The sequence below is a fragment of the Numida meleagris genome, chromosome 1 (genome assembly GCF_002078875.1).
Source record: "Numida meleagris isolate 19003 breed g44 Domestic line chromosome 1, NumMel1.0, whole genome shotgun sequence".
Classification (NCBI taxonomy): domain Eukaryota; kingdom Metazoa; phylum Chordata; class Aves; order Galliformes; family Numididae; genus Numida; species Numida meleagris.
Window position 1 is genome coordinate 50039876 of NC_034409.1, and position 22447 is coordinate 50062322.

The 22447-nt window shown below is 44.0% G+C and overlaps 1 protein-coding gene across 6 annotated transcripts in view; it reads left to right on the forward strand.

Moving 5' to 3' along the window:
* Positions 1 to 22447, forward strand: part of TCF20 (transcription factor 20) — a 116537-nt gene that overhangs the window by 70269 nt on the left and 23821 nt on the right. For 4 of the 6 annotated variants that reach the window (XM_021381807.1, XM_021381735.1, XM_021381891.1 and 1 more), the window contains one exon: positions 920 to 6556. In XM_021381807.1, the coding sequence (XP_021237482.1) occupies positions 956 to 6556 (5601 nt within the window). In that variant the 5' untranslated portion in view covers positions 920 to 955. Of the gene's footprint in view, positions 1 to 919; positions 6557 to 22447 lie in introns of those variants that run through there. The other 2 variants (XM_021381954.1, XM_021382016.1) reach the window with 2 other exon arrangements.

The window sequence follows — 22447 nt, forward strand, 5'->3', positions numbered from 1 at the left end:
TTCCTCATACTGAATAATAAATTGAAGCATGTAGGAGGCCCTTCCTGAAGCTCATTTGCTTTGGGGTTGATTATGTAGATGCAGGTAACGCACATTGCATTCCAAAAAATACATTCCGGCTTTTTTTGACAAGTGCTTTCAGTTAAGTTTCAGTCAAGGTAATGTAAAAGTTCTGAGGATGAAGATGTAGCCCCCCCCCCCCCCCGTTCAAATAGAGTGAACTGGTTCTGGCTTTCTTGCAGAACAAAGCAGATGCTGGGGGGGGGAGGGGGGAAAGTACCATTTGTTACCTTCTTGTTGGTTTTCACCTTAAAGCGTCACTGGAGCAGTTAGGAACGCAGTAAGAAGCAGATGTCTTTGAGCATGCTGGTGCCTGATTTTTTCACAGATTCACATCTGCCTTTTCACGGAATACCTTGTTTGAGCTTTGTTCAGTTGTATGCTGACTGTATTCTAGTTGAGGTCTGGCAGTGAAAGGTGGCCCTTTGGATATTGTTCCTGCAATGTAGATCCAAAGGTGGTTTGAGTCTGTTGCGTGGTTCGTACAGTTAAATCTTTTCTTAAATCTTGTGGTAGCAAAATAGATGGAGGAATAGGATTGCTCTCCTCTGCTTAACAAAATGCTGCTGGAAGTTTGTTTTTCACATAAATAGACCCAGTTAGTGACTGCAGAAAATACTAAGGCTGAAAATATGTTCCAGCTGGTAGTAGGCTACAGACTTGTTTTTTTTTTCTTGGAAAGCAGCGACTCCTTTTGCTACCTAGAATGACTGAAAGGTGCAAGCAGAGAGACAGAAATTAGTGTAGGAGACGTACTCAATTTTAATTGCTGTTAAAACAGTGGAGTGGAGCAGTGCTATTAATGCGAATGGGACATGCAGATGCTATACCTTTTTCTTTCTTTCTGTCCCCGCTTTAGGAGGGCTTTCGAGCTGTCGCTCTGCTGCTGAACAGCATGCAGTCCTTTCGGGAGCAAAGTAGTTACCACGGAAACCAGCAGAGCTACCCGCAGGAAGTGCACGGATCGTCCCGACTGGAGGAGTTCAGCCCGCGCCAGCAGGCCCAGATGTTCCAGAGCTTCGGAGGAGGCACTGGCAGTGGACGTCGCGGAGCAGCAGCAGCCTCTACAGCGATGCCTGGTGAGAGCTCTGGCCATCAGAGCTACCAAGGTTTCAGAAAAGAAGCAGGAGAGTTTTACTATATGGCTACCAACAAAGATCCAGTGGCGTCAGGAGGGCAGCAGCCGCCTCAGCGCAGGCCTTCTGGACCGGTACAGAGCTATGGGCCCCCTCAAGGGAGTAGCTTTGGGAGTCAGTATGGGAGTGAGGGACACGTGGGCCAATTTCAAACACAGCATTCAACCCTTGGGGGTGTATCCCACTATCAGCAGGATTTTACTGGTCCTTTCTCTCCAGGGAGTGCTCAGTATCAGCAGCAGGCTTCTAGCCAGCAGCAGCAGGTACAACAGCTGAGACAGCAGATCTATCAGTCTCATCAGCCTTTACCCCAGGCTTCCAGCCAGTCTGCTTCTAGCACCTCGCACTTGCAGCCAATGCAGCGTCCATCCACCCTGCCTTCCTCTGCTTCTGGGTACCAGTTACGAGTGGGTCAGTACAGCCAACACTATCAGCCACCTTCGTCGTCCTCGTCCTCCTCTTTCCCCTCCCCACAGCGTTTTGGCCAGTCAGGACAGAATTATGATGGAAGCTACAGCATGAATTCTGGGTCACAGTATGAAGGCCATGCCGTGGGTTCCAATGCGCAGGCATATGGGTCCCAGTCAAACTACAGCTTTCAGACTCAACCGATGAAAAGCTTTGAGCAGTCTAAGCTGCCCCAAAGTGGGCAGCAGGGGCAGCAGCAGCAGCACCCACCTCAGCATGTGATGCAGTATTCAAATGCTGCCTCCAAGCTCTCTCTTCAAAGTCAAGTGGGACAGTACAGCCAGACTGAAGTTCCTGTAAGGTCACCGATGCAGTTTCACCAAAACTTCAGTCCAATCTCTAATCCGTCTCCTGCTGCATCTGTGGTTCAGTCTCCAAGCTGCAGCTCCACCCCTTCTCCTCTCATGCCAGGTGGAGAAAATCTCCAGTGTGGGCAAGGCAACATGTCCATGGGTTCTAGAAACCGAATCCTGCAGATGATGCCTCAGCTTAGTCCTACACCATCTATGATGCCAAGTCCCAATGCTCATGCAGGGGGATTCAAGGGGTTTGGGCTGGAAGGACTGCAGGAAAAAAGGCTCACAGATCCAGGGCTGAGTAGCCTGAGTGCCCTAAGTTCTCAAGTGGCCAATCTGCCCAACACAGTCCAGCACATGTTGCTTTCAGATGCCTTGGCACCTCAGAAAAAAAGTTCCAAAAGGTCATCCTCTTCAAAGAAGGCTGACAGCTGCACAAACTCGGAAGGCTCTTCCCAGGCAGAGGAGCAACTCAAGTCCCCCCTGGCAGAGTCCCTTGATGGTGGCTGTTCCAGTAGTTCAGAGGATCATGGGGAAAGGGTGAGACAGCTGAGTGGCCAGAGCACAAGCTCAGACACTACCTACAAGGGGGGTAACTTAGAAAGATCCAACTCCTCACCAGCACAAGGCTCTCAGAGTGAGCCCTCAAAACTCAGCACCAGCCCTGCAGCTAGGGAAGATGTGGCCTCCCCTGATGGGAAGGAAGCTGTGGTGGCTGTGGAAAATGCCCCCAAAGTGAATGAAAAGGGAGTTGGAGTGATTGTCTCCCGGGAAGCTATGGCAGGTAGAGTAGAAAAGTCAGGTGGACAAGAGAAACCTGCACAAGATGATGTTTCCACAGCCACTCAAACACCAATTAGTGCTAGTGGAGCGAAGGAAGCTGGGCATGCAGGGCCACAGCCAGAAGCTCAAGGGGGTACTAAAGGGAGCAAAAGTGGAGATAACACTAACCATAATGGAGAGGGGAACAGCCAACCCAGCCATGCGGTTGTTGGGTCAAATTTTCCTGTGAGAACAGAACCTTCCAAATCTCCTGGCAGTTTAAGATACAGTTACAAAGATAATATAGCAGCTGGCATACAGAGAAATATTGGTGGCTTTCCACAGTATCCTTCTGGTCAAGAAAAAGGGGATTTTGCAGGACACAGTGAGCGCAAAGGCCGGAATGAGAAGTTTCCAAGCCTCCTACAGGAGGTCTTACAGGGTTACCACCATCATCCAGACAGAAGGTATTCTAGGAATGCACAGGAACATTCTGGGATGGCTGGGAGTTTGGAGGGAGCCATGAGGCCCAATATCTTAATTAGTCAAGCCAATGAATTGACGAATAGAGGCCTCTTAAATAAAAGTATGGGGTCTCTCCTGGAAGGCCCTCACTGGGGTCCCTGGGATAGGAAGTCTAGCAGCGCAGCCCCTGACATGAAGCAGATAAATTTAGCTGATTACCCTATTGCTAGAAAGTTTGAGATGGAGTCTCAGTCCTCTTCTCATGAAGGGGGAGCACTCTCGGAGAGGAGATCAGTGATCTGTGACATATCTCCATTAAGGCAACTTGTCAGAGATCCTGGTCCTCACCCAATGGGCCACATGGGTCCTGAGGGCAGAAGTGGAAGGAGTGAACGTCTTGCCCCTGGCTTAAGCCAGTCAGTAATACTCCCTGGTGGTTTAGTATCCATGGAAACAAAGATGAAAGCTCACAGTGGGCAAATAAAAGAAGAAGAGTTTGAACAGTCAAAGAGCTCAGTTAGTCTTAATAATAAAAAGACAGGAGACCATTGTCATTCTGCTGGCATCAAGCATGAGTCTTTCCGAGGCAATGTTAGCCCTGGAGCTGCAGTCTCCGATTCTGCTCCAGACTACATTCCCCAGCAGGAGAGCAGATCAACCCAGCTGAGACGAGCACCTGGCAGAACTGGAAGCAGCAGGGGTAAATCACCTTCTCAATTTCAGGATCTTGCTGATAAGCTGAAAATGTCACCAGGCAGAAGCAGAGGCCCAGGAGCAGATCTGCATCACATGAACCCACACATGACGCTATCTGAAAGAGTTAACAGGGGTTCCTTGCATTCTGGCTACCCTCAGAACTCAGAAGGCTCATCTTTGGCTGCAGCGTATCATGCAAATGCTAGGCCTCATCCTTTTGGTGACCCCAACCAGAGTTTAAATTCCCAGTATCATTACAAGAGACAGCTATACCAGCAACAGCAAGAGGAATACAAAGATTGGGCAAGCAGCGCTGCTCAGGGTGTGATTGCTGCAGCTCAGCACAGACAGGAAGGAGCCAGGAAGAGCCCAAGACAACAACAGTTTTTGGACAGAGTAAGGAGTCCCTTGAAAAATGACAAGGATGGAATGATGTACCTTCAGGGTAGCTCTTACCATGATACTGGAAGCCAGGATCCTGGGCGCTGCATTATGGGAAGCGACAGTGCTCAGGGCAAGTGCACCGACCTAAAACACGGTAACCAGAAACTGCAGCCGCATGAATCTGGTTGGGACTTGTCTCGGCAGACTTCACCTGCCAAAAGCAGTGGCCCTCTTGGAGCAGCCAACCAAAAAAGATTTTGCCCCCAGGAAAGTGATGGGCACAGACGAGAGGAATCTACGGATTTGCCCAAGCCTAGCAACGCCATGCTCAGGCTCCCTGGACATGAAGACCAGTCTCCTCAAAATCCCTTAATTATGAGGAGGAGAGTCCGTTCTTTCATCTCTCCTATCCCTACCAAAAGACAGCCACAGGATATGAAGAACAGTGGCAGTGAAGATAAAGGGCGAATGATGACGTCAGCAAAAGAAGGAGCTGATAAAACATACAACTCCTATGCCCATTCATCTCAAAGCCAAGATGTTGGCAAACCAGTTGCAAAGGGAGATTCCTTCAAGGATCTGCCAAGTCCTGATGGTAGGAATTGTCCCGCTGTTTCCCTCACAAGCCCGGCTAAGACCAAAATATTGCCCCCAAGAAAGGGGCGAGGATTAAAACTGGAAGCAATTGTTCAAAAAATTACATCTCCCAATATTCGGAGAAGTGTTTCCACCAACAGCGCTGAAACTGGTGCAGATACCGTCACTCTTGATGACATTCTGTCCCTTAAGAGTGGACCTGAGGGAGGAAGTGTGGCTGGACATGGGCCGGAGGCTGAGAAGAGAAAAGGAGAGATGCTGTCAGATCAAGTGGGGTCAGCAAGCCAGGACACAGCTAGTGAAATAACTCTTCCGCGACCCTCAGAAGAGTGGCAAGGCAATGAGGATGATAAAACTAAGAAAGACACCCCTGAAACTGCCAATGTTAGTAAAGAAGGGACAGGATCCAGTGCCGCACCACCTCCTCAGAAGTCAAGTGGTCAGGGGAGGTCCGATGGATCCGTAAGCGGAGCTGGAACTCTGGCCTTCCCAGACTCAAAAACAATTTCCCCTTCCAATGTGTTTACTTCTGAACCAAACCCAAAGTCTGAGGAAAAAGATGGAGATGTGACAAACATTTCACCCAAGCCAGATGGCTTCCCTCCAAAGGGGTATTTTCCTTCTGGAAAGAAAAAGGGGAGACCAATTGGGAGTGTGAACAAGCAAAAGAAGCAACAACAGCAGCAGCAGCAGCAACAACTGCCACCGCCCCCACCACCTCCACCTGTACCTTCTCAGTCTTCAGAAGGGGTCGCTGGTGGTGAGCCAAAACCTAAGAGGCAGAGGAGGGAGAGGCGAAAGCCTGCAGCACAGCCACGGAAGCGGAAGCCTAGACGGGCTGCTCCAATCGTGGAGCCTCAAGAACCAGAGATCAAGCTTAAATATGCTACCCAGGCTGTGGATAAAACTGACTCCAAGAATAAGTCTTTTTTCCCTTACATTCACGTGGTAAACAAGTGTGAATTAGGAGCTGTGTGCACAATCATTAATGCGGAGGAAGAGGAGCAGAACAAATTGGTGAGGGGTCGGAAAGGACAAAGGTCTTCAACACCCCCTCCTAGCAATGTGGAGAGCAAAGTGCTGCCCACCTCAACTTTCATGCTGCAGGGCCCTGTAGTAACAGAGTCTTCTGTCTTGGGGCATCTGGTTTGCTGCCTGTGTGGCAAATGGGCCAGCTATCGTAACATGGGTGACCTCTTTGGTCCTTTCTACCCCCAGGATTACGCAGCCACCTTGCCCAAGAATCCACCTCCAAAGAGGGCCACAGAAATGCAGAGCAAGGTCAAGGTACGGCACAAAAGTGCTTCTAATGGTTCCAAGACAGATACAGAAGAAGAGGAGGAACAGCAACAACAGAAGGAACAAAGAAGCCTAGCTGCTCATCCCCGCTTTAAGAGGCGGCACCGCTCTGAGGACTGTAGTGGAGCCTCTCGGTCACTTTCAAGGGGAGCTTCTTGTAAAAAAGCAACCACTGAAGGTGGCAGTGGTGGTGAAAAGACTCCTTCGGACTCAAAGCCCTCTATGCCCACTTCAGAAGGTGGCACTGAGCTGGAGTTACAAATTCCTGAACTACCTCTTGACAGCAATGAATTTTGGGTCCATGAGGGTTGTATTCTCTGGGCCAATGGGATCTACCTGGTCTGTGGCAGGCTCTATGGGCTGCAGGAAGCTGTGGAGATTGCGAGAGAGATGGTGAGTACCAAAACTTACTATGCTGTTTTTTGGGGTTTTTTTTGCTTGTTTGCATTAAGCATACCATTTGAAATGCTGTTTTCCTTGTTCTTCTCTCATATATTAAACAATCATCTTTCATCTGTAAATAAATCTCTAATGATGCCCTTCAGATGGCCTTCTTTAGATCTCTGCCACACCTACCTGATCAGACAGAATTTTGGGGCCTCAAAAAGCTGGATGTATGTTGCCTATTAAAAGTTCCTGTGTCCAAAAGTTTTCTCGTGACTACAGTGATCTTTTTTTTCCTTTATCTATCCTGCTAGATACTAGTACTCTCCGGGGCTGCTCTTGGAGTTGTGCAGTGGAAGGACAAATCACAGTGGACACAAGTTGCAGCAAGGGAAATTCCAATTCAATATTGAGCAAAAAAAATTCACAGTGAGAGTGGTCAAATATGGGATTGGAAGTGGGAGGGGAACAACAGAAGTTGTAGATTATCTGTTCTTGTCCAGTCACATTTATGCAACTCCAAGGTCCTAAAGCAACCCACTCTACCTGTGAAGTTGAAGGTAGCTTCAAAGTTGGCCCTGCTTTGGGCTGGAGTTTAGACCACACGTCTGCAGAGGTCCCTTCAAACCCGAATTATTTATTCTCTGACTGTAATACATATTACACAGTTCTCGGAGAATTTGCAGTCCCTGCAAATTAAGGTTGATGAAGTGGAATGACAGAATTCTGTAAATTTGAGTAGAACTTGGGTAGCTTGACTATTGATGAGTTCTGTACAAATTATAGGACAATCATACTGATATCTGACGTTCTCCAAAGTGCAAGTATACAGTGAGTGAGGGGAGATGTAAAATCAAAGCAGGGACAAAGAGAGCTTTATTCACTGTCACCTGGTTGTGGATGGAGGCACTCATAATTGATTATCTGAGACTGAAGCTGACACATTAGAACCATATTGGCTTTGGGACCTAGTTTTTTATCTTCTCTCTGCGTTCTTACATGCAGCTGGTTCCCTCCTCCTGAGCTCTCTTCTGCAAGTTTGATTCCTGGCTTGTTCTGCCTTTTCACTCTCTGTTCTTTGACAGTAATTACATGCTTCTTTGCCCTAACTTGATTTGGCCTGCATTCCTGTTTCAAGCTTCTCATTAAATAAAGTCAGTTAATTTCATTTGCTTTTCACCAAGTAGTGTTTGTGTGCTGAATTTCTTATCTCTGATAATTGCAAGATTTCTTTCAGGATCTCCAACATCATTTGGATTCTGCTTACAATGTAACTAGCCTTTTACGTGTCTTGCAGTTCACCAGTATTTTCAGTTTGGATCTCTCTAGCATATTTTTCCCTTTTTCCTGTTCTCAGGGTGTGTCCTCCCATTTATGATTCTTGTTTTCCCAACGGCAAACGCCTTCTCAAATTCTTGAACTGCTTTTGGAGTTGTTCTTCAGTGATCCTTTTCATGTTTCTGTACCTCCAAAGAGTTTATGGCCATTGGAACATCATGGCCGTACTGATAGATCTGACCAGACTTGGCAAATGGTAGCCCATTGTCAGCAGTGTTATTACATCGTTGTTGCATGTTGTTCGACATCTTGTTCCTTCTCTGTATGGGATCTTGGTGATTTTCTGAGTGAGTACACTTTGGCCTACTCTTTATCACTTTCTTCCAACTGTTAGGATCATCTCCTTGTCACAAGTGGAATTTCTCACTCCTCTTCTTAACCCTTTCATTTGCCCTGATGGCATGGTACAGTAATGTCCTCTTATCTCTCTTGAACCTGCTGGCCTTTCTCTCTTACCTTTTTCCTTTAATCACTCACTCAGCTCTGAGGGTTTTTTTTCCTTGTAGTGACCTGTAGACACAAATGTTTCATGTTTTTAAAAGAAGCGTACAAAATGCCTGTGGCCTCTCTTGCTTTTGTGACTACCTCTTCATTTCCTTTCCCTTTTTTCATCTCAAAATTCTTTGAGTGCTTGTCTGGTGTGCTTGTCCTCCTCCACTTTGGCTTCAGTTGTGCTCTACTACAATTGTAATCAGTGTTTACTGTGATCTCTTCCTAGCTGAAGTTCAAATCCAGTTCTTCATTTCCCTTTCTCTGTCAGCTACATTCGTCACCACCAGCGTTGCTGCTCTTTAGGCGTTGTTCCACCTTGTTTCCTGTGTGTGTCCTCTTTTGATTACCTTTTTTTCTCTCTGCTGGCTTTGCAGAGGTGGTTGTTCGTTACTTGCAGCTTTTTGTGTGGTTTGCTAAGGTTCTCCCTGTGCTTTCCTCCCCCTAGTCCCAGAGTGCAAATCTTTTGGAACTTCTGTTAATCTACTTGCTTTATTCCAGTTTTACAAAACCTCCTTTTTGCTTCAGACCTGTCTTTTTCTGTCAGAAGTTTAAAGATGGCTCTTGAATTCATGGTGAGGTCTCAGACTCTAGCTTCAGATAGTGCTCTTGAGTCTACATCATCCTTAATCCATCCTCTGCCATCTTGTTCTGACTTGGTGAATCTGAGCAGCAAGAATCTTCTCATATGATTTTAGTTTTATTTTTCTAGTTCTTCCTATTTAAGGCTGTAGGAAATACTGCTTACTCTTTGCGTATGAGGGGCAGTACGTATCCGTTCAGTGCTCACCACTGCTCTGTCAGGCCATGGACCTTTAAAGATGCAGACTGTTTGTGTGTACCTTGTTACGTTCTATCTTATGCAATCACAGTAATAAATGTCTTAACTGAATGCTGGGCACTTCTTCATGATGTTGGTAGCAGTAATCCATCTTTCTCCTTGACTTCTATCACAAATAATGGAATGGGTTTGGGTGTTGTTTTTTTGGTTTTTTTTTGTTTTTTTTTTTTGCTTTAGTGTGGGCTTTTTTGTTGTTTAAGTTCCTGTCCATATTTTTTTCCTTAATCTTTTTATTCTGCTGTAGCAAATTGTAGTGCTGTATTCTCTGGAAGCTGTGTCCTTCTCCCCTTCATTTAGGAGAGGGTTACACACAGCACAGAGTTGGCTGTCAGTATATCAGAGGCGTACCTGCCACAAGCCATCCTCAGGCAGTAGAAAGGCTGTGTTGAACTAAGCTCTCTGCTGCCCTGCTGCCTGAGGACTGCCTTCTGGCTCCGACAACTGATTTCCTATGCTTGTTGCATATACTCTTTCCATACATCTTCCCTGCTTTGCAAGTGCATTTTCCTTTTCTTTCAGCTGACTTGCAGTTCATCAGTGTATGCATCCTGAAAAACCAGATAAGCAAACCATGTAGGTATTTGCTAGCAGGAGAGATGAGGTAAATGGGGGTGCAAGCATTTGGTAATTTGGTCTAGGAAGAGGGAAGACGTTATCTTATGACATACGAAGGGATTACAAGCCTGGAATGAGCAACTCATATATATGTAATGCATTCTGATCTAAGGCCATAAACCACGATAGCGGCCTAAGTAACTCGTCCTACGTTTGTTCTTCTCACACCAACTCACCTTGCTTCCACAGAAGTTTATTATGGATTTTTTCAGATACCTCTGATTCTTCTTTGCCTTCCAGAATCGGCAAAGAATTTGATGTGTTTCTCTTGCTGTGTTAAATCTTCTGTTCCTTTTATGAATAAATATCTCTGGCTCATGGCTGCTTTTGGAGAACAGCCCCGTAGTCAATCTCAAAGAAAGCTTAAAATGTATGTGAAGTTTCTCAAAGATCTAGTAGTACCAGATGCTCTGGGAGAATTTGAAATGAGAAGGTATTTTCTTTTTTTTTTAAAAAAAAAAAAAAGCTTTCATCAAACTGAAATGACTTTCTTGATCTTTGAGCTTTCTTTAAAGCTTGATTTCATCCTAGACTGAAAATGATGTGAAAGCATTATCTAGATGATTTACAAAGCAGTCGAATCTGTATTCCTCAAAGCAAAAAAAAAAAAAAAAAGCACTTCTGTGTATTCCAGTGGGGTCCTTGTTTCTGAGATCATGAAGAGTTCATCAGATGAATGGGGCTGCTTTAGATGCAGAGCATCTTAGTTTTCCTTATTTTGAGTTTTAAATTAGATGTCTGTGCAGATGGGCCTGCCTGCCAGGCGGTCTCGTTCCTTCTTAATACTGATTGTTAGACCATAGTAAGGGTGCTCACTGACCTTCTTATATTAGACATTTTCAGTTCCATAGCTAAAGAAATCTTGAACTGAGAAATTGCTGTCTCCCTAGGGCTGGATGGGCTTTTCACCTCTAGAGTATTTGCTTTCAGATATTGAAGGTGATCAGGCATGGTTCTGAATTGTTTAAAGTCAATCATTAGAGATGGAGGGTGATATTTTTGCCTTACAATATAGAGAGCCTTGAGGCTAGTCTTCCTGCAGCACAGAATTTTTAAGGATTCCTGGCCTTTCTTGGTAAGGTACAGGGTATCTGTATTCTTTCTGTGTTTTGGTTTGGTTTTGCATCTCATTGTTATGTCAGGCTACTTCTTTGCAGTTACAGATTTGGAAATCTAACAGCGGCGTGCACTTTGCTGTAAGTACCTTTAAGAAAATCCTTTATTTCCTTGTTCATCTTCTCTTTGTTTTCCTACTCATGAGAAACTGAAGTCTTGGTTACTTTGAAACTGGCAAAATTAGGAAGCCACTTTGGCCCTCAGCAGATTTAAAGTTTGTACGAATGGATGGTCTTCATTCTCAGAATTAAGAAGCTACAGGTAGGGAGAAGAACAATCCAAAGAACTTTCTTTACGTCACAGTTGCGGACTCCAAGGAGATAGATAGTTCTACTGTTGTTTGGTTTTGATTTTTTTCTAAAAAGCTGTTCACTAGGAGGTGACATGCTGATGCTGGGATTTCTTTCTGTAAAATGCTTTCTTCCAAGGCAGAGGCTCTGGCCTAGTACAGGAATTATTTCTGCTTGTTCTTTTTCCCACTTATCACTGTTAGAATTGGCCTTGATGAATGTAAATCTTAGCTCTTTGGTTCTGATGACGGTGCTCCTTGAAAGGCAAACTTGTTTATCCCCCTTTTAAAGATGTCTTGAAAAAAAGGCTGAAAAATGTAATGCCTTTTTCTCATCAATCTCTGCTTCATTCTCATCTTGAAGAATCTTTTAATCCTCATACATAGGAAGAAATCCTTGGAAACTTCTGGCTTGCGTTCAGCGTACATTTGTTGGTTTGTTGGGCTAGAGATGGGTTTAATATGTGCTTCCTAGGTTTCCTGGAAAACAGCTTTTGCACAGAAGAGTTGTTCTGGATCACTTCAGACTCCTGCTAGCTGATCTTCCAGGATACCAATCTGGGGAAATCTGTGCCATAAAGGAAATAATGGTTGCATACAAATGATGTTTACTCTGTTGCATTCACAGAACCATTTTCATTTGTGTGCCTCTGCCTTTTAAGATCCTAGCTGTAAGCAGTAAAGAAAGGTCCCTAGAGGAATCACTATGAGCTAGCTATATTTTCAGATTTAGGAAACCAAAGCTTGACAAAAACGTTGCTGTGCGCTGCAGGTAATGGCTTTTAAAAGGTTCCTAAGTCATGGCTGCTAAGATGCCTCAGCTGGCAGTTCAGTACAAACTGAGAAGACTGTGGAAGGTTAGCTACCTGTGGCAAAACAGCTTCTAGTCCCAGAAACCTAAATAGCATAGTGCTGATGGTCTGAAGGTGTCAGTTTTATTTTGGTTGTCTCACTGGGTGCAGGTGTGCTTTGTTATCCCTGAGCCAGGCTAGGAGAGAGTTGCTGCTAGGAGGAGGACCCTGTTTCATTGTCTTAGAAAGCTGTTTGTTCCTGTTGTTTCCCTTGTAGAGGATTGGCCAGTTACACACTGGCGCAGTGGGTTGATCTTTAGCCTGCTAATTGATCAGAAAACCGGACAAGACAGGGGGGAGTCCTTTCTGCCAGATCGGCCATTTCCAATAGCTTACTCTCTGAACCGTGGGCTCTGTTTGACTTGTCAGGGCCTTTCCACTGGTAATTATAACCTTTGCATGGCATGAATTGTAACACAAGATGGACTCCACTACTTAGAAATGTTTAGGCCTACAATGCTACTGTTCTGGGGTGATGGGAGATTAATGTTGTCCTCTTATTCCTTATCCTTTCTAGATGAAAAAAAAGTCAGGTTCTTCATATTTTCTTTTCCCTTAATTTTTCTTTGTTGAAATCCTATCAAAAACCCTATTGAGTGAAGTTCTACATCAAGTCATGGTTCAGCTGAAGTAATAATCTGCTTCAAAGGCTGCATGCCTGACAAACACAGGAAGGAAAACCTGTGTTTCTTGTATCTAGACCTGAAATAATAAGGAAGAATTTCCAGAGTAGGAAGAAGTGACACTGGAGCTGGTGAATTTCTACTGTGGAGGTGAATAAAAGGGAAACCAGTAACAGTAAAAAACTACCTGTGAGTAGTGGTTTAAACAGGGGTAGATGAAGAACATTGCCTATTATTCTGTCCGCAGCTTTTAGTGTGCTGTAACCACACAAGTGAAGATTGCCATGAAATCTCGAGTCACATCCTCCTATTACCCTAAGAGTGGTTGAGTTCTTGGTTATCGTTGACAGACTGCCCAGAGAAGCTATGGATGCCCCATTCATGTAGGTCCTGGAGGCGAGGTTGGATGGGGCCCTGGGCAGCCTGAGCTGAAAACAGGTTTGCTCTTTATTGAAGACCGTCCTTAGTATGATTAATAGCACAAGAAAGACATGGAGCTCTTGGAACGGGTCCAGAGGAGGGGCCAGTAAGATGATCAGGGGGCTGGAGCACCTCTCCTATGAAGAAAGGTTGAGGGAACTGGGCTTGTTTAGTTTGGAGAAGAGAAGGCTGTGGGAGGACCTCATTGTGGCCTTCCAATCCTTGAAGGGAGCATGTAAACAGGAGGGGGGTGCAACTGTTTACATGCATGGATAGTGATAAGACAAGGGGGAATGGTTTTAAACTGAGACGGGAGATTTAGGTTAGGTATTAGGAGGAAGTTTTTCACTTGGAGGGTGGTGACGCACTGGAACAGGTTGCCCAGATTGGTTGTGGGTGTCCTGACCATGGAGGCATTCAAGGCCAGGCTGGATGTGGCTCTGGGCAGCCTGGTCTAGTGGTTGGCGACCCTACCCACAGCAGGAGCATTGAAACTCGATGATCTTTGAGGTCCTTTTCAACCCATGCCATTCTGTGATTCTGTGATAATATTTAATTTCTCAGTAAATGGCTGCATCCTTGGAATTCTTCTGCAGTGTTATAAAAACAAGCATGAAATTTCTGGTAGAGAAGAAATTCTGAAAGGCTGAATAGCAAATTTCTGTTTCGGTTTTCTCAGAAAAGCATTGCCATCTGCTGTGCTACTGAAACTGACTGTGCTGTCATGACTCCTGTTGTGCGTGAGTGTGCCTCTGCAGAGATGAGAGCCTGGTGGAGCCCCTGTTGTATCTCAGTTCACTGCTTACCTCTGGTAGGGACCTACAAGTGTGAATGAATAGTGCTGTGGAGCTCACAGCAGTGCTGTGTTGGTATCAGAATCCTTAGCTGCTGAAGACTTGAACAGACAGAACCTACATCTGCACTTCTGATACATATATTCCAATGTTTGGAGTGGTTGAAAGCCTTTAATTACATTTGGGGGATAGAACTTGCTTTCCTTTATCCCAAGTAGAAACTGGGTAAAATGGCTGCAGCAAATTGATGATCGTGGATTGTAGGTGCCAGGAAGTGCAGTTTAGTTGAGCTTTCAAACATAAAGACCATTTGGGGAAGACAGGAAAGACTTCTCCATTATCAACCTCTTATATGGCAGAGAGAAGGTGAAGGGTAGAGAGCAGGGAAGTAATTTCTGTGTGTCTTTGGCAGACTCTTTTGCCATTAGTTTATCCTGGAGTATGGACGTTGTGTCAGTGCTTACATGTGGTTTTGTATCTTGCTTGTCTAGCATGTTGAGCAGGCAAAGCAGAAAATAGATTTACTGACAGTGGAGCATTGGGAAAGAATAGGATGTTTAACCACTTACGTTAGGTGTAGCCAGGAGCACTGAAAACTTTTGAATGTGAAATACAACTTGTTCATTCCACAGTTGTAGCCTTTCTATAATGCATCAGGGATTCTCAAAATCTGTGTACAATTTTCACTTAGAAATACGTGTTACTGAAGTGTATTTTTAAAAAGCTCTTCCAAATGTGTATGTAAATCTCTGTGCTGGAGTTTTCTAAGTAAAACTTCAGAGCTTTTGCCTGGCTATCCACAAACTCACGCAGTCCTTTTTGTGTCATTCAGTTGTGTCTTTTTAACTTGAATCTTTTTAAGCTGTGCTAGCAAAAAGGTTGCAAACTTCTCAACAGCTGGGGAGGAGACTTCCAGTGCTGCTGGTGTGTGTTTTAACTTAATGAACTTAAGACTGATTCCAGGTGGTAATCACTTGAGTTGTATCCCTCTACCATCATTAGGAGAGTGCTACGTAACAAATAGATGTTGGAGGATATGCAAGAACTTCAGAAGCTTATTCTGATCCACACCTCTGTATTTATACCTTATAAGTGATTAAAACTAGGCAAAAATGCAGATTTTCTTTTCAAAATCAAAACATTTTGTTTATTTAGTCAGTTTGAAAGGTTAATTTATGAATGTAAAAATTCATAACTTTCTGTTAGAAACTATTGTATGGATTGTTAGAATTGTTATATCTTTTGTAAGACTTCAAATAAAAAGTATTTTAAACATAAACATCCTGAAACCTTTAATCACTGAGTAAACAAAATAATGCTTCAGCTGTTCAGGTTCTTCTATTCAGATGAAAGGAAAGCTCTTCAAACACTACACAGCAAACCCAGTACTTAGCTATAGAAGCATAATGCTTTGGGACTGGGATGGGAATGGTGTAGGGTCATAACTGAGAAACTTTCTGATGGTGGTGTAATTTTATTTACTATAATGCACCAGTTTATAAAACTTTTATCTTTGAAAAGAGTAATTCTCATCCGTCCATTATAAACCCAGTTATATAACCCCAATGTACTCTTTAATTAGAGAAATGTATTCTGAAAGAGGTGAGATTAATTCTCTTGATTTGAAGAGCTGGGTAAAAATAAAACTATGATGAGGATTCATGTAATAATTTTAGAAACTATAGCAAAAATTAAAACTCAGAAGATAGTTTTTGCCTTGAAGAACATTACTCTGAAGAGAAGGGAATCAGAGAGAAGAGCTGCTCCCTGTCTGTACTGCACATGTTGCCTGAGGATATGGAGGAAGCCAGGAGTGAGGTCTGGGCCACTTGCACCTTAAAACCATTCTTTTCACCTAAACAGTACTATTTTTTTAAGCTGTGTTGTAACTGGTTTATTTTCTTGTTAGCTTTTTCTTTCTTAACAAAGAAATATTTTTCCATCAGAATTTCATGTACTCTCATGGACTCTGTGTGAAGTACAGGATAGTCTTCATGGATGAAGCACTTTGAGAAAAGTTATTAATGAACCTTCATTGTTAAGGGTTGGATCTCAGCCAGCTGCTTAGTGATTAAAGTTTAATTGCATGATGATTAGTTTTCATTAGTAAGTAATTAGCATTTAACAGCAGTCTTGTATTGCTGAAGCTATGGGTGAGCATAAGTGGATTGAGCCATGTTGAGAAGGCATGTAGCTGGAGCTGGGGGCACAGGGTTGCTTGGGGAACATGGGGATGTGAATCTTGATATAGGAGTGAGCTGTTGAGGGAAACCAACTGCTATGTAGAGCCAGGAAGGGAGATAGGAACAAGATTTGGTGCAAATGATCGAAGCGGTACAGCCTGGGCCGAAGACACAGAGTCTGGCTGTGGACGCCCTCTCACTGGTGGAACTTGCAAAACAACAGTCTTCCTCAAAAGGCCTGCTGAAGTTTCCAGTTGTGCTCTCAGTAACACTAGCTTCTCTTAATGCAGCTTCATAGGTAGCCTTAGCCCGTTCTTCACCCAGACTGAAAGCTTTTTCAGAATCCCTTGCTAAAATGATGAAATAGCCATTTTTCATGGAGCAGTTGTTCTTGATCCTTTCTGCTATAGTGTGGTAAGTTAGGGGAAGGATGAGTGGAGGGCATGGGGTAAGATAAGGTGGTAGAGAGGAGGGTGGAAGGATGATGGGAATAGCGCAAAGCAGTCTTAGCATTTTGCTACTAAAGATAGAAAAGAGAGGTGAGTGTCCATGATGAGCTACTTCAGACCTTTCAATGGAACAGTTAGGAGGTACAGTGGTAACTTCAGCCTAGCCTCCATTACAGGTACTAGGAGTCATTCTTCTCCGCAGTGCCTTCCCTTCTCCCAGCACCACTGCTCTGAGTCTGAGCTAATGGAGGGAGCTCATCTGGCCAGCAAACTGCCCCCACCAGATATTTATCAATCTATTTGTTATTGGCTGCAGTAGCTTTCTTGACTCAATGTCAGCACTGATACAGGGAAAAGCGTGATGTGCCAGCCAGGGTAACCTCAAGCAGGCATTTCTCTGCAGTTAAGAAGACTGAAATAGCTGCAGCTTCTTTTGAGAAATTCCAGCAGTGGTGAGACTGTGTCTGTATCATGTAGATCTACTGTTGTCTTCAGACTTCCCGAATCATTGGTAAGAGCAGACATAACAGTGTAGGACTTGGCATACACTGGTGACTACCCAAGACTAATACTGGAGTAGCAAAGCATGCCTGGAGCTCTGCATGTACCAGCTGTGCTGTTTTGTCCCCACCTGGGCTAGCAATGGTATAAATAGATTGCATATCTCTTCTGAGAGCTGCTTGCACAACTGCTCATAGCTTAAATACTTATGTCTTAGCTCAGTTGACTAATTGTCCATGTCCCAACCTTTTTTCTATTTAAGCAAAAAAATAAAGGTTGAAGGTAAAAACTGGTTATGTGTTCTTCACATACCAGTGATGTATTTTTTTCTGTTTCTAGCTCCTTTATACTTTTTCTTCTGATTTACAGTTAAATCTCTTAAGTATTAACACATTTCTCATTTCTTGTGCTTTCACCCTTAGCAAAATACAGAGGTCCTCTGCAAGTAATGCCTCCTATATATTTGCATGGAAGCTACAACAGAGTGCAATAACACTATTGGGTAGAGCAAATTCTCAGCTATTTTTCAATGTAGCCACCACCATTAGCAATGCATTTTTGCCAGTAATGAACAAGAGCCTGCATGCCGTGCTCATTTAAAAAAAAAAAAAAATCTGCATTGCTATCCGAAACATAGCTAGTGTTTCATGATGCTGTCACCACTGCTGAAACACACCACCCACTGCCTCACTGTGCTCACATCCACTGTTTGGTCTCCATAACTGTTCAGCAAGCCTCAGTGAATGTCAATAAGTGCCTTTTTTTTTTTTCCACATAGAGGAATTCAGTGACACACCCTTGCTTCATACGCACTTCCATGTCAGACACCATTTTGTCAGACTGCCCCCTGCTGCCCTCTGTCACACGGCAACAAAATGTAAAAGAATACTGGTGGGAAGCTCAGCCTATTCTGCAAGAGCATCTCTGATGTCGTGGGCCAACATAATGAAATAAGCACTACTTTCAGAGCAGCCTTCAAACAGTTCTGTTGGTACTTTGCACTGAGCTGTTCTAACTGCAACCTTTCTTGCTCCTTTGACTCCTTTCTTAAATTATTCTTACTGAGAACTCGAGCTTTCTAAGTTTAAGAAAATTACTGATGATTAAAGAAGAGTGTGAAGCTCATAAAAGCTTTATTACGAAGAGAGAGAAAAAGTACGTCCTGGCATGAATTTCTGAAATGGGGACTTTTCTCTAAAAGATAATGCTGCTCTGCATGGAGACTCTAAAAAGAGTGGATGAGCCAACTTCAGGTACTTGAGTTCTGTTTTGAGGGCTGTGATTCTTTCAAAGCCTGTGCCTGTACTGTCTCCCTTTGTGACCTTTGACAAGTCTCAGTAAAATGTGCTTTAAAAACATTCATTTTGTGACCATCAAGACAGACTTGCAGATTTCTTTGGAAACTGAAACTATAATATGTTTCAAATATTCATAATTAAATGGCAAGTTGGAGAGCTGATACGAGCTCGTGTATTTTAGTTGCATAGATGAAATGACAGGAAGGTAAGTCGCTCTAAAGTTTTTGCACGTATCATGGAGATTCCGCTCCACAGAAGGTAATGAAGATGTTGTGTGTTCATCTGATGTTAGTTTTTTCTTTTCTTGTAGGAAGTTAAAATGCTGAAGATCCTAGCTTAAATGTACTGACACTTCCCCGTATATTTATTATTAAAACTTGTTTTATGGAGGAGGGTCTCCAAGTTGAATTTACCACTGAAATGTCAAGGTTGACACAATGCATAACTGCTGCTTTACAGAAAACCAGCAATTTTTTTAGATGTTAATTTTAGGAAATTGTTTACATTAGAGTAGAATAATTCCATTAGCTGCACTGTAGGTATATAAAAATATTTTAGGAATTTTTGTATGCAGTCTTCACTCCTGTACTTGAATTTAATTATCCTTCCTTTGAAGTGTCACACACTGTGATTGGCAAGAATACAGGTTCTTTAGTGATGCCACTAAGCAGAAATATGCGGAGACAGATCCTGGGGAATAAGAGTTTTGACAAAGCTACCAACAAATTCTGCTTTCTGGACAAATAGCTTCAAGAGTGATGCCAAAAGAAGAATTTTCCATTCTGAGTCTCTGATGCTGCCTGACAAAGAGTACTTTACTGCTGACTTACATTTCTGCTTTTGAGTGAGAGCCTTCAGAAGATGGAGGAATAAGGAGTGAGAAGAGGGGGTGCCTGTGTAAAATAAACTAAAACCAAAATTGCCCATATCCTTCTATTTCTGCCTCAAATGAAAATGAAATTCCTTCTTGGTCTTGCACAGTGACTTATTTCCAGTACTGTATGGTTCAGACCAGTCCTTTTTATCTTAGCATAGATTGATATCTGTTGGAACAGGCTGCCCAGGGAGGTGGTGGAGTCACTGTCCCTGGAGGTGTTCCAGAACCATGTGGATGTGGCACTGAGGGACACGGTCAGTGGGCATGGTAGGGATCAGCTGTGACAGTTGGACTGGATGATCTTTGTGGTCTTCTCCTACTTAATGATTCTTTGATCTTACATGGATTTGTATGCACTTAACATTACACTTAGGCCCTGTCTGCAGTACTGCATCCAGGCCTGGGGCCCTCAGTACGAGAAAGATGCAGAGCCCTTGGAACGGGTCCAGAGGAGGGCCACCAAGATATCAGAGGGCTGGAGCACCTCTCCTATGAAGAAAGGTTGAGGGAACTGGGCTTGTTTAGCTTGGAGAAGAGAAGACTCCGGGGAGATCTCATTGTGGCCTTCCAATACTTGAAGGGAGTGTATAAACAGGAGGGGGAACAATTGTTCACAAGGGTGGATAGCAAAAGGACAAGGGGGAATGGTTTTAAACTGAGACAGGGGAGATTTAGGTTAGATATCAGGAGGAAGTTTTTCACTTGGAGGTTGGTGGCACACTGGCACAGGTTGCCCAGAAAGGTTGTGGATGCCCTGTCCCTGGAGGCATTCAAGGCCAGGCTGGATGTGGCTCTGGGCAGCCTGGTCCAGTGGTTGAAGACCCTGCACTCAGCAGGGGGTTGAAACTCGATGATCTTTGAGGTCCTTTTCAACCCATGCCATTCTATGATTCTCTGAAGCTAGATGTAGTTAGATGATATTTCTATTTTTATCACGATTCAGTGGTGTCCTGACCTGAGACCAAGAGATCTTTGTTATCTGGGCAGCCTGATCCAGTGGTGGGAACCCTGCCTGTGGCAGGGAGGGTGGAACTAGGTGCTTGTTAAGGTCCCTTCTAACCCAAGCCATTCTGTGATTCAGAAATACAATTCTATGGTCCCTTATCTTCTTTTTTTCCATTTACATTTTGGGGAACTACACTACTCCCTAGGCAAAAGAAGCTCTTTCCCTGGTGGAGCATCAAGCCTGTCTTTCAGAGGAACTCCTGACGCCACCCCAGCTCTTTGTGCCATCCAACTGGAACGCCGTCTGGCCTTAGACTTTTTGCTGCTCTTTATATTTGTTGCCACTTCTGAACTGCTCCTCGCCCATTGGAGGCTTCTCTGTGGTGTGTGTCTTTGGCCAGCCAGCTATTCTGCAATGTTAAAAACTAAAGTCACTTCAGAAAAGCAGTCGTTATTGTAATGAGCAGTTTAAGCAGCACATATATCATCACTGTTTGTAGTTTTTGTTTTTTTCTGGTGATTATTGAATAGTGAGCTAACACATTCCTCTTTAAGCCCATTCACATTTTTGGCCAGCAGGGTTGTTTCTTTTTAACATCGAACGCCTCCTCTGTATCTGAGGTCTTTTCATCAGTGCCTATTACTGAGTTGTTTCATTTCCCCGGTCTGTGACTGGTTATCTATTGCTCGCGCTCATGAGCTTGCATTCCAGCTTTTTTCTGCTTTTTTCTCTTCTTAACACGTGTGCGTTCCGTGGCAGCACATCACTACAGGGAGATGTACTCCCGGGCATTCATTCCCGCTGGGCAGCAGCCACCAGTGGCCCTGGGGAGCATTTCTGCACGCTCTGGGTTCTGCTCCTCGGGGCCGCGTTGCCATCTCCCCGTTGCTTTCTTTTCAGCCACAGAGCAGTATTTCTGTGTTCTGCAGACATCTCCTTTTCCTGGAGTGATACTGTTCATGTGTGAGGTGAGCACTGTACCTTTCACCTGGCAGTGGCGCGTATTCTGCTCTGAGGAGCAGCTCTTCAGATCTGAATCTAAGAATTATTATTAATGAATAAACATCCATTGGGAATACTGCTAAAAAAATTCTAAGCCATCATTTTTGCATGCCTGCTTCTTTCACACTCATCTGCTTGCTTCCCCCTTCCTTACACCTCAGATTACCCCTCATTACAGCAGCTGCCTGCATACTTCTCCTTTGTTTGCCTTCAAGAATTTCTGATCCACGTCCTGCCAGCGCATCCCGTATTTCCCTAAATGAAGTGTGTCACTTTCAAAAACCTGCACGTTTGCCTTTGTTTTCCTTTGTGCATTTCTTCAAAGCCCTCCTTGCTGGGATTTCTGCCATGAAGGGATGTGCTGCCTGCTGCTGACAGACTCCACTCCCAGTCCCGTCATTCCCACTTCACCCCTTTGCCTCCACCGGCGTTTTGCTCAGCATTACAGAAGCGTCTTGCACAGTGGGGCTTTGTTTATGACGACGGCTTGCAGAGATTATTATAGATAATGACAATTGCCTTATTTCTGTGCGATGTTACAGGCTGAATTGTTAGCAGGGGTGGAATCCTTCTGCACCTTGTTTTCCTGCTAGGTTGCACTGGTATTTAATCTCTTGTCAAAATCTTTTCCGTTTACAGTTTGCCTTGCTCAGAAGCCCTATCTTAGCTTTTTAAGCCTGTACATTTGTTTCTGATGAGCCTCTAATAACTCAACGAAGCAGACCTTCTTATTTCCTTGAGTCTTTTCTTTACCATAGGGATGGTTAGACACTGGATCAGGCTTCCTAGCAAAGCAGTTGCTCCTCTGTGCCCATCAATCTTCCAGAGGCATTTGGATAAATGCCCTTAATAATACGTTTTAACTTCTGGTTAGCCTTGAAGTGATTGGGTCGTGGTCTTTGCAGGTCCCTTCCAACTTCCCGTTTATTTTTCATAAATACTAAACTTTTTTTTTTTTTTGAACTGGAGAAAGATTGTTTCCATTGTGCATATGGCCTCTTGAAAACAAATTCCTCAGTGCAAATGTAGAACTGAGTTTGAGTTTTCTTCTTTATGTCATTTTTTCTGTCATTCCAGTCATTTTATTGAAATGTGTTGCCTTATGAAGGAGCGTTTTTGGTAATTAATTTATCCAAAACCTCTTCTTTCACAGTGATGCTGCTGCTTTGTTTGAAGGCAACTGCTTGGTGCTGTGTTACACTGCATTCATCGGACCTTGTGTTAAGTAGAGATTGCTCACATACTTGGATGTTTCCCATAATCAGTAC